This window comes from Drosophila virilis, chromosome 6 (assembly GCF_030788295.1).
Source record: "Drosophila virilis strain 15010-1051.87 chromosome 6, Dvir_AGI_RSII-ME, whole genome shotgun sequence".
In the NCBI taxonomy this organism is placed as follows: domain Eukaryota; kingdom Metazoa; phylum Arthropoda; class Insecta; order Diptera; family Drosophilidae; genus Drosophila; species Drosophila virilis.
Genome location: NC_091548.1, coordinates 1,859,735 through 1,874,463, shown reverse-complemented (window position 1 = coordinate 1,874,463; position 14,729 = coordinate 1,859,735). Strand labels below are relative to the sequence as shown.

The 14,729-nt window shown below is 42.9% G+C and overlaps 1 protein-coding gene across 1 annotated transcript; it reads left to right on the top strand.

Annotated features, from left to right (window-relative positions):
• The first annotated feature begins 12,223 nt into the window (after positions 1 to 12,223).
• Positions 12,224 to 13,090, top strand: LOC138911450 (nuclear transcription factor Y subunit beta-like). The gene has a single exon (XM_070210660.1). The coding sequence runs from the start codon at positions 12,224 to 12,226 to the stop codon at positions 13,088 to 13,090; it is 867 nt and encodes a 288-aa protein (XP_070066761.1).
• The last annotated feature ends 1,639 nt before the right edge of the window (positions 13,091 to 14,729 follow it).

The window sequence follows — 14,729 nt, the reverse complement described above, 5'->3', positions numbered from 1 at the left end:
TTAACCCTTCAAATCTCTAAAAACAAGGTATTACATCAACTTTGCCATAAAACTTCAAGCCCAAAGGTGACCAATCAGATTAACCTAAAAATTTCTAGCAATTTCTCAGCAAAAGTTTATGCCAATATATGACGTGTGTGTGTGTGGGCAATTATTCTGGTTTTTTGCACACTTATACAATCGCTAAAATAGTTGCTGTCGCGCAACTTGACACACACACGCATACACACACTTATTACATTTCATAATTTACACATAATACATCTGTCAAACATATACATATATACTTTCACATACATATCTACAACTCCTGTCAAAACACATATATAAACAAATATATGTATCTACAGCAAACACATACAAACTCACTTATATACATTACTTCCCCTCTTTTTTGACGTCCATATAAGTGACGCGCGCATAGAAACCTGACGAAGCTGAGAGCAGGCGCAACCGTAGCTAGTCGACTTTCTGGTTTGTGAATTGACTAAATCGGTCAACTTGGTGCGAAACCAAAAGCACACACTCACAAACAAATCACAACAAAGCGCCATTTAGTCGTTTCATCCACCCATCGCCATTTTGCACTTTTCCTATTTCATACAAACTCAACCTTTGCAAAAACCAACAAAGAGCTTAAGGTTTTACACGTCCCCTCTGTAGGCTGCTCTTAATTTCGTAAAGGTTGACACAAACAAATTCAAAACTGGTGCTTCATCACCAATAAACTAAATAAATTAAAACTAAATACTTACCTTAATCAAACCTATTAAAAAATTGAAGCTTAATCAGGTGTGTCGCCACCAACAATATTAAGCCACAATCACACATACACTTACTTATACTTACCTTATCACACCTTCTCATATACTTACCTATACTTACCATTATCACACACCTTCATATATATCTCTATACTTACCTTATCACACCTTCATATTTTAATATTTACGCCCTATAAATAAAAATATAATTTCATACCGTGTGCCATCACCAATCATAAAATATATATAATATATATACTTACCATATAAAATTACCTTACCATATTAAAACTACTTACCTTTAACCAACTTACATTATCGCCATGTCAAATCCAGACACTTCGTCCACCACATACTCGTCCGCAGAGCTGGCAATATCACCAGGCCTCCTGGAATGACTTATCAGACATGTCACTCTCGCCGATGTCGCCAATGCCGACAACCACTGAACCGTCTGCAATCATTTTCAGCTGACTCTTTGGTAGCGGCTGCGACTAGGGCCACGACACCATCGGCACTGTCTCCCCAAGTTTCATATCGACAGCTGCAAATGCCTGCGCAAAAGGGACAGCAACAAAAACGTGCCACCGAATATGAAAGGGACAAACATAGTGTCTGAACCGACAACAACAAAAATGGCCGTCAGCCGATGCTCAAGCACCAATTGGTCCATTTTAAGCGTCTGATTGCTCAGCTTGAATCCGATTGTGCTGAAAATGCCGTAACTGAACATTTTTCAACCAACACTCAAAATGTCGAAAACTCAACATTCATAGCAACGGACACTATTCTGGTGATCTTATCGCTAATAACACAGACAGTAATGAAGCTCGCCAATTCAACTCGCCAACATACGCAACCATCTTGGCTGACAATGTTGCGCACCAAAACTCCAAAAACTTGTTGTGTTTAAACTGCAGTAGTGACAGCAGCTCCAGCCATGCTCCCGGTATGGTGGTCCCGGCGGCCAAAAATCACCACCACAGCCACTACCGGTGCATCTCACTATAGTTATTGCATCCCACAGGCCAAAACAGCCAATCAAAACCGCAAAATAACGCGCGCAAAACAAATCGCCAAATCTCGGCCAATTCCCGTTCATCACAACAAGATTCAAGGCGCAATCACATGCAAATCGATTCAATTTATGTCAGAATCTGACCTTGAAGCGCCACAACAACACCTACTCAACAGTTGCCGGCGACAACTAAACAGCCGAAACGTCGACTAAAATTCCTACCATTGCAAAAGTAGGCAATGTCCAATGTCCATCCAGCCGCTGCCGCCACGGCCGTCAATACTACTCCTCCAGATTCCCTGTCCTTTAATACTCAACATGCAACAGGCTGATGCGGTCAATATTTCTGCCCCTGCGGCGAACATTACAAAACCGCCCCAAATATGCATCTTACATGCAAACCAACCCGAAACAAAACGGCATCGATCTGTAATTGCCAAATTAAAACGGACAAAACCCGCCCATAATTGATTATGGATTAAAATTGGGTGGTCCCTGGCATATTAAGAATCCTGCCAAAACTTTAGAGACATACTCTAAAATCATAAACGTCCTCAATTTGGACAATCAATCAATTATAACACGTACCAGAGGCGTGAGGAGCGCTCATTCCGGGTTGTGGTGCGGGGCCATTCACCGCCTCCACAAGCACGACGCAATCCGGAACGAGCTGACCTGCATGGGCTATACGATTCGCAACGTATATGGCCCAAAATATAAAAATCGCAGCGGCCCTGGTACATATCAACCGAATATATTCTTTGTGGAATTGGCTCCCGATCCCGCAAAGAATCGATCCATATTCGGTGTCAGAAATCTCTGCAAATACGTCGTCCGCTTCGAGTGGCCTAAAATAAATGGCAAGAAATTGCCTCAGTGTCACCGATGCCAGCGCTTCAACCACACGGCCCGTTATTGCCGCCACCCTGCTCGCTGTGTAAAGTGCGGTAATGAGCACCTCACACAGACTTGCGTCAAACCGGCAAATGTGCCAGCCACTTGTGCAAACTGCGGCTCGGATCATACAGCCAACTACAAGGGCTGCCCCTTGTATCTGGATTTGCAACAAGCAAAACTGTTAAGCCAGCCCACCACTAAAAACACAAAATCACAAATTCGGCAGCCGCAACAAAAACAGCCGAATTTACCGCAGCGGCAAAGCAGCCTCAGCGTCAGCAACCTGCTCAACAGCAGCAAGCTCCAACGCAGAAGCCTACGCCAATGCAACCAAAGAAAAACAAAAAAAAAAAACAAAACAAAAAATCAAAACAAAATGGCGGACAGACGAAACCGCAGCCTATCAGCATCCCATCCGCGGTTTCCATCACATCTGTCACACCATCAAATTCAGACAACATCAATACGGCAAACAATGCCAATAATTTCAATCCCCCAACCGTTCCCGCATCCAACTCTTTGGATCCACGCTCTAGATGGGCGCGGATCCAAAGATTACAAAAACAACAGCAGCAGCTGCGTCAACTCGAGCGACCTCACTCTGTTCAGAGCAGAGAACAGATCGTTTCAATACAACGCCAGCTGCTTGAAAACTTATCAAAACGGCAAGTTGCCACTGACCAACAACCGTCCCGCAAGGGCAGCCACTGCCTATGCAGATGGATGTTGAGCAGCAGCCGCAACAAAAACAACAGCCAAACAACACCTATCCTCCAAACGATCCCAATAATCAGATACTATTTCAAATGGCCCAAAAGAAGCAGGAGCAGCTAGATAGGCTAACGGGCTCAATGTCGCTGATGCAGCGACAATTGCAGGAACTATTTCGCCACGACGATAACTCCACAATGCCCGCCAAAACCTGCAACAACTCAAATCAATAAACTGTTCAGATGCCCGGCTTCATTGACACATTCACTGCTAATCCAAACAAAAAATTTCGGAAAAAAACTGACAAATTTTACTTACCTCTAGCTCACTAAAAAATGCTTTTTTCTTTTCCTTTTGTACTTACCTCTCACTTACCTCTTTATTATTTTACCTACCTCATTTACTTACCTTTTTTACTTTATCCTCCTTTTGCCACTGTTTTTTTTCCTGAAATATACTTACCTCATCACAAATTGCATTTCTCAATGCAAACATTAAATAGCATAATCAACAACGCAACCAACAGAAACTGCAATCAACAAGTTATCAAAACAAACTGCCAGCCATGTGCCGCTGTGTGCGCCGCTGTGTCTGCTCGCTCGCGACACCCTGGAACTTTTCATTGCTGGAATGACGTGAGCACATGCACACACACGAGTACACGTCTTCGTCCATGCGCTGGCGCTCACACGGACACCACTGACAAGATGTCTATGCGATATTGCCCGGCTAGTCACAGCCAAAATCCTTGCCCACCCCATGGCCAATGGCAAAAGCTACTGCTATTTGCATTTTTAAATGCAAAAAACGGCCATTATGGGGAGGGGGGGGCAATCTCTTATTCACCACGGACTACCTCCAGCAGCTTCAACTATCATCTTAATTCAGCCAACAATAAGAAAACACACACAATCAAATCATACACACACACAAAGCCATATCGAGAAAGCAACAAAACAAACACAATGCGCTTACTGTTGCCTCCTCTCATACACGAATTTGCCAATTCGCTATTATTTCCCAATATTCTTTTTCATTCCCTTTCCCGCAACGCAGATATTTAAATTATGCCAATTTGCATCTGATAACAGCCAGTGCTAAGCGAGAGAAGGTACTTGGCGAAAACAACATCAATCTTCTTATCAAATGCGATATTATTTATCTGCTCTTGATGTGTGGATCCAACATAGGGATGGGGAGAATTTTTTAATCTGGGAAAATAAAACATTAAACATTCAACACAGGACGGACATGAAAAATCGCAGTTGTGAATTGTGGAGTGGCCCAAGCGTGATCTGTCCCGTTGCCATCTATTCATCTTTTGTCTCGGGCAATACAGACACACTTTGCAAAATCGGGAACACACACACACTGTATATTCATATGCCGAATCCAATTCTCCATCAATAAGAAACAAGAAAACATTCTCCTTATTTCGTACATCAAACACAGATAAATCATAACGAAAAATCCTTTGAACACCATTAAACAAATTTCTCTCACGTCAATCACTCGGCTATTATCAATAATGCTGGCTAATGGCATACACATACATGCTGACGCCGCACATTACTCCAATTGTACTCTTACTATACATTTAAATTAACTTTACTAGTCAGAGACAAAAAGAATAATCATTAAATAAACTTTTTCAATAAGTGTCATCTGCATAATAAGATTATGAATTAATTGGCAAATTCATGCATTTATATTTGTCAAACACACACAACACTAATCCTTTAAACATGTATATACACACATTAACTTTTAATCAAAACTCACAGAAAATTTATAATGTATAGAATTAAGAGTATATCAATAAACTCTGGAGTAGGGTCAGGTTCGGTATGGGGCTGTGTGAATTGCGGATGGACTAGCTGAGTTTGTGAGGGAGGTATCTCTGATATTTGGTGTCCTGCGTGAGACCAGTGTGTTGTGACAGGGGGTATGGATATGAGAGTAGTTAGATTTAAATTGAGTTGGCGCCACAATGCCGTCACACTACGACTCGCTTACTCCCGTACTCACACACACGCTCACCCTCGTACTATACACTCATCTATCTAAGGTATCTCTCACACACTCACTTTTCTCACTCATTCTCTCCCCGAAGGAATGGGCGAGCGAGTGCTCGGTGTCCTCGATCCCGTTTCCCATTCGTCTCATCCGACCCGGTCTCCTGCTCAACTAAAACAGAAAAAAAAGCGACTAAGAACGTATACGACGACAGACTTAGATTCGGACCACTTGCCTGTTCATATTGAAATGGGCATAGAAGGGCTAAATGTTGCTAATATGATGAAAGGAAATCGTAAAAATATTGCTGCCAGTGAATGCGAACATAAAAAAGTTCCAAGAGTACTTAAATCGACGCATATTGCTAAACATTGAGATAAGATCAGCGCCGATATAGAGGACGCTGTTGACATCCTAAATAAGAATATATATGAGGCAGCAGCAGACTCAATACGAGAACAACGGCATGGGCAGGATAAACTGTACCGACGAACGAATAGCGGACAAATAGGCTTAATGGGCACTTACGAGGATGATAAAGATGAAGCAGGTATATAAAAGGCAAATAATGCTTTTGCGTTGTCCGAATGCAAGAAAAATGTATAGACAAGTACAAAAATCGGCTAAAGAAAGAGCTATGTCTGTCAAAAGTGAATACTATGAATGAGTTATTGAAGCAGATTGATGTTCAGGATCGCTATAAAATGCAAAAATTATGGAGGCTAACAAATAATTTGAAAAGGCAGCCGCAACCAAATTGGCCGCTAAAGTTAGAGATAGCTAGTGGCAGTAGTTGTAGGAGAAACGGCAATATAACGTGGACACGAAGTAATGAGGAGAAGGCTGAAGCGTTTGCATGTCATTTGGAGAAAAACGCTTCACACCAAATCTGACAAATACACAGGTTGTGCGTAACCTGATTGCAGATGAGCTATTAGAGCTAAAGCGAAAAAAGCTGGAGCAATTCGAAGAGAATACAGATAGTATGTCCGTTCTGCCATTTCGTCCGATAAGTGTTAGCGAGGACTATGCTAGAGATAGATATGCTAGAGTTAAATAAGTCTCCTGGCATGGACAATATTGACAATAGGGTTATTAAATCGTTGCCTGAGAAGGCGGTTATATACTTAGTACTTATATTCAATTGTATATTGAGGTATGGGTTTTTCCTAGGCAATGGAAATGTGCAGAGATCAGTATGATATTAAAGCCTGGTAAAAGTACAGGAGAGATATCGTCATATAGACCAATTAGTCTACTAGCAGGTTTCTCAAAATTGTTTGAGAAGAAACTGCTGCTGAATAGGCTATTCGAATGCAAAGAGTTTGCAAATGCTATACCAAGCCACCAATTTGGGTTCAGAAAAGACCATGGTACCGAGCAGCAGCTGGCCCGTGTGACTCAATATATATTGAATGCTACGAGAAGCGACAATATTGCTCGGCTGTATTTATTGATATCAGCGAAGCGTTTGACCGTGTATGGCACGCTGGGCTATAGTAAAATTAATAAAATTGCTACCACTTGCACTGTACAACGTGCTGGAAAGCTTACTGGCTGAGCGAATATTTATTGTAAAATGCAACGACGGCATAAAGTCAAGGCCTGGAAAAGTGTGTGTCAGGCGTACCCCAGGGCAGTGTGCTCGGGCCTATACTATATACAAATTTTCTTCAGACATGCCACTACCTAGACTTGTAATGAAAGATATGCATCGTTCGAACCCAATAAGATGCAGCTATCAACATATGCTGATGACACAATAGTATGTGTGCATCCCAAAATATATTGGAGGCAGTGAATCTAAATGAAAAATACTTAATACATTTGATGCGTTGGGCAGAGAAATGGTGCATAAAGATAAATAGTAGCAAAACAGCGCATGTAATGTTTAGCACGCGGAGGCTGGATGCAACACTAGTAAGGCTGTGTCCAATGATAAATGGACAAACGATCGAAAATAACGGGCGGCACCGATACTTGGGCTTAGTATTGGATAGAAAACTGACACTGAATATACACATAACTCAGCTTTGCATAAGGCTGCGTGGAGTACACAAAAAGCTGACTGGTTGCTGGGAAAAAATAGTAGGCTAGCTAGAAATTGCAAGGCTGTGGTATATAAGCAGCTGATCGCACCTATATGGCAATATGCGCTTCCTGTATGGGGAGCACTGGTATCAAATTCGCAAATAAAAAGGATAGAAACAATGCAGAATAAAATCTTGCGGGCATGCATGAATGCCAGTTGGTATACAAGGAATCAGACGTTGAGGGATACGTATGGGATAAAAAGCGTAGATGAAGTATATCAGTTGGCTAGCGATAGATTTGCGAAGTCACTAAGCTGTTCATCCGAACATTGAAGCTCGGAAACTGATACTAGAGCCATTTATTACCAGTGCGGCTACTAAGGCCCAGGTACACGGAGCAATTGGATAGATGCATGGCGCCACTACGGCAGCAAGCAGTTAACACAGCAGAGAGAGGTAGCTGAGGAGAGGTTGCCAACGCTGCTGCAGCTAGAAGAAGATGAGCAAGAGGCTGAAAGGAGGGCCGCTATGCTTGCCGAGTGGGAACAGAGGCGAGCTATGGGCCACCAAAACGCTTTGATGAATGCACAATAAACATGCTTCGTCGCAAACTTAAAGCGGGCACAATAACTCGCGAAAACTTAATGCTGCTAATCGACAACCAGCCACCACAGATACAATGGCTAATTCTACCTGAGCTGCAGCACGAACACCTGCAGCGGCAGCATCAGGAACTAATACGGACGGCAGAGCCGGCCCCAGGGCCATAATACAATCGGCTATAGATACCGATGAATTGCAACTAGAGCGCAGCCTTGATATGTTGGAGCAGGCACTGGGACAGGAGATGGATGAAGCGCTCATTATTGCAGGAAATAATATTCAAATTGAAATGCAGCAGCGGCTCGCAGACAATGAGTCAGTGCAGCTGAATACAAATGAGCTGCAAATGCAGCATGGCCAACGGCTATGCGGCCAGCAGCACTAACAATACAAATGCTACTAATACTAACAATGTAAACAATGATAATGATAGTGATTTTGATAATGATGAATTTGAATTGTTCTTGTCAACTTACCTGCAGAAGAAGGCTGAATTGAATCCCTCGTTGGTACACTCAGTACAGCCTGGCCCGCTCTCCATGCGGCGGCAAAATAACTTATATCCCTCGCTGGTCTATATAGTACAGCCTGGCCCGCTCTCCCTGCGGCGGCAAAAACGATCTACATCCCTCGTTGCAGCCTGAGACTGAGCCCGGCCCGCTTTCTCCGCGGTGGCATAACTATGTCCATCCAACGATTGCAGCAGCAACTGCAGCCTGATTCGCTTCCTGAGCGGCGGCAAAACAATACAAATTCCGTGCAGTTGCCACTGGATTGCCTGGCTCATTGTGGAGCGCCTGGTTGACGATAGTCCAACGACGCAGCAGCTGATGGAGCCTGGCCCCCCTGAGAAGCTGGAAATGCAGCTGGTGCCTGTGCGGGGGCAGCCTGGGCCATCACGGCCGCCATCGATGACCGAGCATGATTTGCAGCAACGACAATCGACGCCTGTAAAGCGAAAGGTTGAGAATTTAATGCTGCCTGCAAAAACGTAGATGCACTTACCAAATGGCGTCAATTCGGAGGCGACTGCAAGGGCCGCTCCAAGATGAGCTGCTGCCTGACAAGCGGCAGTGGCAGCAGCAGCGTATCGGCCAGGAGGCACTGGCTGTGGCTGGGCCATATCCGATGTTTTTCACAGCAGCCATACCTGAAAAACGAAAAAGGCAATTTAGACGGACTCCGCAATGTAGGAAAAAAGCACGTACCTGCCTCCCAGCACACGCGGAACTCGTGCGGGCGCCCCTGCAGACGGAGCTGCAATGGTCAATGGCCATGCTCCGGCCTCGAAGAAGTCCAAACTGGCCGACTGAGCGTGGCCCATATGGAATCCAAAATGCACACCATGTGCACGACACTTTTATATGCAGCGACTCCTGTCTGCATAGTGGTGTCCATAAGAAGTGGCAGCACAATCCAATAAGCCAGCGGAGGCGTCGTCGGATGCGGTCAAATGCCCATGCGAGGCTTATTGCGCATCAGCAAATGAATGCGTCGGCGCCTGTGTGGCGGCCTGTACATGGCTGGCGGCGCCTGGCGCATAGAAAAGCGCGACCTCTGAGCGCAATTATCAAATCTGATAGCAATTTCGACATAAATCTGTAAAAAGAAATATTTATAATTAGTTATATGTTAAGAAATTAATTTTTGCAAAAATGCGACTTACCTCTGTTAAAAAATTTTCGATTTCCACGTTGCGACGGGAAAAAAAAAAAATGTATATGCAGAGCACATGTAGTCAAATCTAACTGTATATTGCGTAGCGTTGCCACCTATGCAGTGTTGCCACACTGACAGTTTTAAGTTGTTAAAGCAATTTAGTATTATTAGGGAATTAGTACTTTTAGTCTTTTAGTATTTTAGTATAAGTATTTATTGTATTTAGTACGTAAGTTCAATACAGACACATTCTATGTGTCTAACAACATGTTTATAGAGTTAGGATACAATGTTGCCAAATAATGTTCTTATATGTTGCTAAAGTGAAAGTAATGGAAAAGAATAAAACAAGTCACGGAGGAATTTCATTCCACTGCTGACATATATTGTGCTCGGATGCACTCAACTTAAAAAAAAAAAAGTGCTCGGATGCACTCAACTTAAAAAAACTTAAAAAACTTAAATAAATAAAAAAAAACCGAAAGGCTTGATTGCGCTCGGACGCACTCATCTATTTAAAACAAAAAAAAAAATAAATAAAATAAAATAAAATAAATAAATAAAAAGTCAATTAAACCAAAACCAAACCAAAAAGAAATTAAAATCAAATAAAGACATTGCGCTCGTACAGTGCAAGTGCAATTTATGTGGCACACAAACACACATACTCGGCATATAAAATATATATTGTGCGCATATAAAATGGAAATGCGCTATCGAATCAACTAGTAAATATGGAACACAATGCAAATAAAAGTGGAAAGCCCTCTGAGGAGTGGCTAAATAGAGATCCTGGGATTGTGCAGGTGCAATCTGAGGATATAAATCGTGTGCATAATGAGGCCAAACGTCTTGGTTATGTGCCGGCAAATATGGCAGCCGCTGGCGTCACTAATACAAGTGCAGGTGAAAATGTGAAGCGCACAACAGAGAGAAGTGAAATACAGGGTGATATTTCTGATGAGACTATCTTAACTTGCGAAAGTGCTACCTCAGCATTCTCTGAGACGGCGCTTTCTCATATGTTCTGTGATAGCGATGAGGACACTAACTGGACAAATGCTATAGTTGGAATTGAGAGAAGAGCGGTGGGAGCAGCAACAACAACTACAGGATCTACTTGCCAGCAAGTGCAACAACAGCAACAGACGCCAATTCTCGCGGCAGAAGTGCCGCTAAATGATCCGCCATTTCTGCCTGAGTCAACAGGGGCAGCAACTACAACAAGTACAAGAACAACCACTAGCGCAAATGTCATAGCTAACCTAGAAGGCAATGTTCCGCCATCTTTGCAAATGTCAACGCCTACGCTGACAATAGCAACCAATACCAACACAGGTGACGCGCAAAAATTGGCGCCAACGCTAAGTGAATGTGCAACAGGAACAACAAGTGGTCGCTTGCGTGATGCTGCTAAGGTGACAATGGCGGCAAAAATAAATGGCGCTAAGCGTAGAGTGACTATGCCAATGAAGCAGCAGCGTAAAGTAATGCGCGCTGCTAGCTCTCTTGGCCCTAATAATTTGCAAAATGCAATGCAATCTAACTTGCAGCCTATTGTTAGATTATACAATATTGCAAGACCAAAAAATAATTTAGCCAAAAATGCCATGCCCGGTGGGGAGGAAGGCAACATGAACATGGACATTGATGCCAACACCAGTAGTGATGGATATTCGGAGGTAATTATTTCGGATGATGAAGCAACAGAGCAGCAAATAGGCGGCAAGCAGGTAGCTAGTGAAGTTCAGGAAGCGCAACCGCAGTTAGGTCAAAGTATTAAAATTCCAACACTTTTTGTGCCCAATGTAAAAGAAATTCAGCCACTAATGGAGAAATTAAATAACGCACAGGGCGTCAATAAATTTACAACAAAATGTACCCAGGGTGATGGGATTAGAGTACAATGTAAAGATTTCAGCACATATAACGCCATATTGGGCTTATTAAATACAGAAAATATACCTATGCACACACACCAGCCGAGAAGTGAGCGTGGCTACAGGGTTATATTAAAACATTTGCACAGTTCGACTCCATGCGACTGGTTGCGTACCCAATTGGGAGAATTGGGTTATGTTGTCAGATACGTTAACGTCATGAAGCATCGATTTAGTGGCAAGCCATTGAACATATTTGAAATAGAGATTGAGCCAAGAGTGGATGGTAGTCATACAAAAATATGTAAATTAAACGAATTAGGTAATCAGCATGTCGCTGTGGAAAGACAACATAAAAGTGCTGACCCAGTACAGTGTCATAGGTGTCAGGCATTTGGTCACAGCAAAAACTATTGCCGTCGGCCATTTGTCTGCCTTAAATGTGCCGGTGAGCACCCAACAACAATGTGTGCCAAGGATAGGGACACAATTGCTAAATGCGCCAACTGTGGAGAGGGGCACATTGCCAGTTACAAAGGATGCGCTGTATTCAAACATGCGCAAAGTTTAATAAACATAAATCGTATTCGTGGCCGGCAACAAAAAAAGCAGCAACAGCAGCAGCAACGAAATACAGTCAATATGCTCGTACAGCAGCAGCAGCAACAGCAACAACAACAACGGCAACAAGTAGTAAATCAGCAACAACAGCAATGCAACGATGATAACACACAGCGACAACGAAACGTACAACAGCAACGGCTGCCGAACAATATGCAAGTCAACGGTACGGTGCAACAAAAGCCTCCAAAGCAGCAGCAACGTCAGCCGGAGTCTCCAATACGGCAGCAGGCGTCTCAGCAGAGATCAAACCCGAATACAAATCCAAACACAAAAAGTATGACATACAGCCAAGTAGCCCGTGGTGTTGGTGGTGTTAAAATCCGTAATCCTGCATCAAGGCATCTTGAAAAGCTACAGGAGCAGCTTCGTATGGAGCAGCAGCAAAAACGGCAGCAACAACAACATCCGTGGCAGCAACAGGAACACTATCGCCAAATCCAGCAGCGCCATCAAGAGCAGCGCCATCCTCAGCAGCAGCAGCGCAACCAAAACCAGCAGCAGCGTATCCAAAACCAACAGCAGCGCTTCCCAAGTCAACAAACCCAACAACAACAACAACAGCCCACGCGAATTGTACAGGTGCCAACACACAACGAGCAATCACAACAACAGCAGCAACACCAAACTCCGCAGATTGATTGTCCGCTTATGAGAGCGTTGGAGCGGAACGCCAATATCGTCGAGGAGATGGGTAAAAAGATTGATAATTTACTAAATGTATTATTTAAATTTGTCGCCAATACGTTTAAAAATGCCCAACCATTACATATGCCCATGCCTATACAGAATAGTACCATTGTAGAAAATAGACCTATTGATAGCGATTGTCAAATGGCAGGCAGCCACACTATGTATGAAGCCAATGACACGAATAATAATGAATAATCTGAATAGTAGCCCTAATAATTTGAATACAACTTCTACCACTAATAGCAACTTAGATGCATATAGCGGCAATCAGGTAGGCAGCCCCTTTAGGATTGCCTACTGGAATGCTGCAGGGGTGGGGAATAAGTTACTAGAATTAGAACTGTTTATCCAACGCCACAAAATTGATATAATGATGATAATAGAGACTCGTATTAATACTAGCGCAAATACAATTATTAGCTCGAATGTTTTGAAGATTAATGGGTACCTCACATACTTTGCTACCCATCCAGATAACTACAAAAGTGGAGGTGTAGCAATCTTAGTTAAAAATGATATTAAGCATATCGCTTTGCAGCCAATATCGGAAAATTTTATGCAGTGTGCTCCAATTGCCTTGATGAGTAGCGAGAGGAATAAAAATAGAATAATAATTGCAGCTATATACTGCCCACCACAGCCTAAATGGTCTTCAGAGCAATTTAGCAGGCTATTCAAACACATAGACGATGGATGCAATGGCTCATCTGGCTTTATGCTATGTGGGGATTGGAACGCTAAGCATACCTGGTGGGGCAATATACGAGGATGCAAACGCGGGAAGGCGCTAATGGATAGCGTACACAAGAATAGGCGCTATAATATCCTAGCTACCGGCGGTGCCACTCACTATCCATATGACAGGCGGAAAATGCCGTCGGCAATTGACTTTGCCGTATATGGCGGACTACAAAATGCGCGACTAAGAACGTATACGACGACAGACTTAGATTCGGACCACTTGCCTGTTCATATTGAAATGGGCATAGAAGGGCTAAATGTTGCTAATATGATGAAAGGAAATCGTAAAATATTGCTGCCAGTGAATGCGAACATAAAAAAGTTCCAAGAGTACTTAAATCGACGCATATTGCTAAACATTGAGATAAGATCAGGCGCCGATATAGAGGACGCTGTTGACATCTTAAATAAGAATATATATGAGGCAGCAGCAGACTCAATACGAGAACAACGGCATGGGCAGGATAAACTGTACCGACGAACGAATAGCGGACAATATAGGCTTAATGGGCACTTACGAGGGCTGATAAAGATGAAGCAGGTATATAAAAGGCAATTAATGCTTTTGCGTTGTCCGAATGCAAGAAAAATGTATAGACAAGTACAAAATCGGCTAAAGAAAGAGCTATGTCTGTCAAAAGTGAATACTATGAATGAGTTATTGAAGCAGATTGATGTTCAGGATCGCTATAAAATGCAAAAATTATGGAGGCTAACAAATAATTTGAAAAGGCAGCCGCAACCAAATTGGCCGCTAAAGTTAGAGATAGCTAGTGGCAGTAGTTGTAGGAGAAACGGCAATATAACGTGGACACGAAGTAATGAGGAGAAGGCTGAAGCGTTTGCATGTCATTTGGAGAAACGCTTCACACCAAATCTGACAAATACACAGGTTGTGCGTAACCTGATTGCAGATGAGCTATTAGAGCTAAAGCGAAAAAAGCTGGAGCAATTCGAAGAGAATACAGATAGTATGTCCGTTCTGCCATTTCGTCCGATAAGTGTTAGCGAGACTATGCTAGAGATAGATATGCTAGAGTTAAATAAGTCTCCTGGCATGGACAATATTGACAATAGGGTTATTAAATCGTTG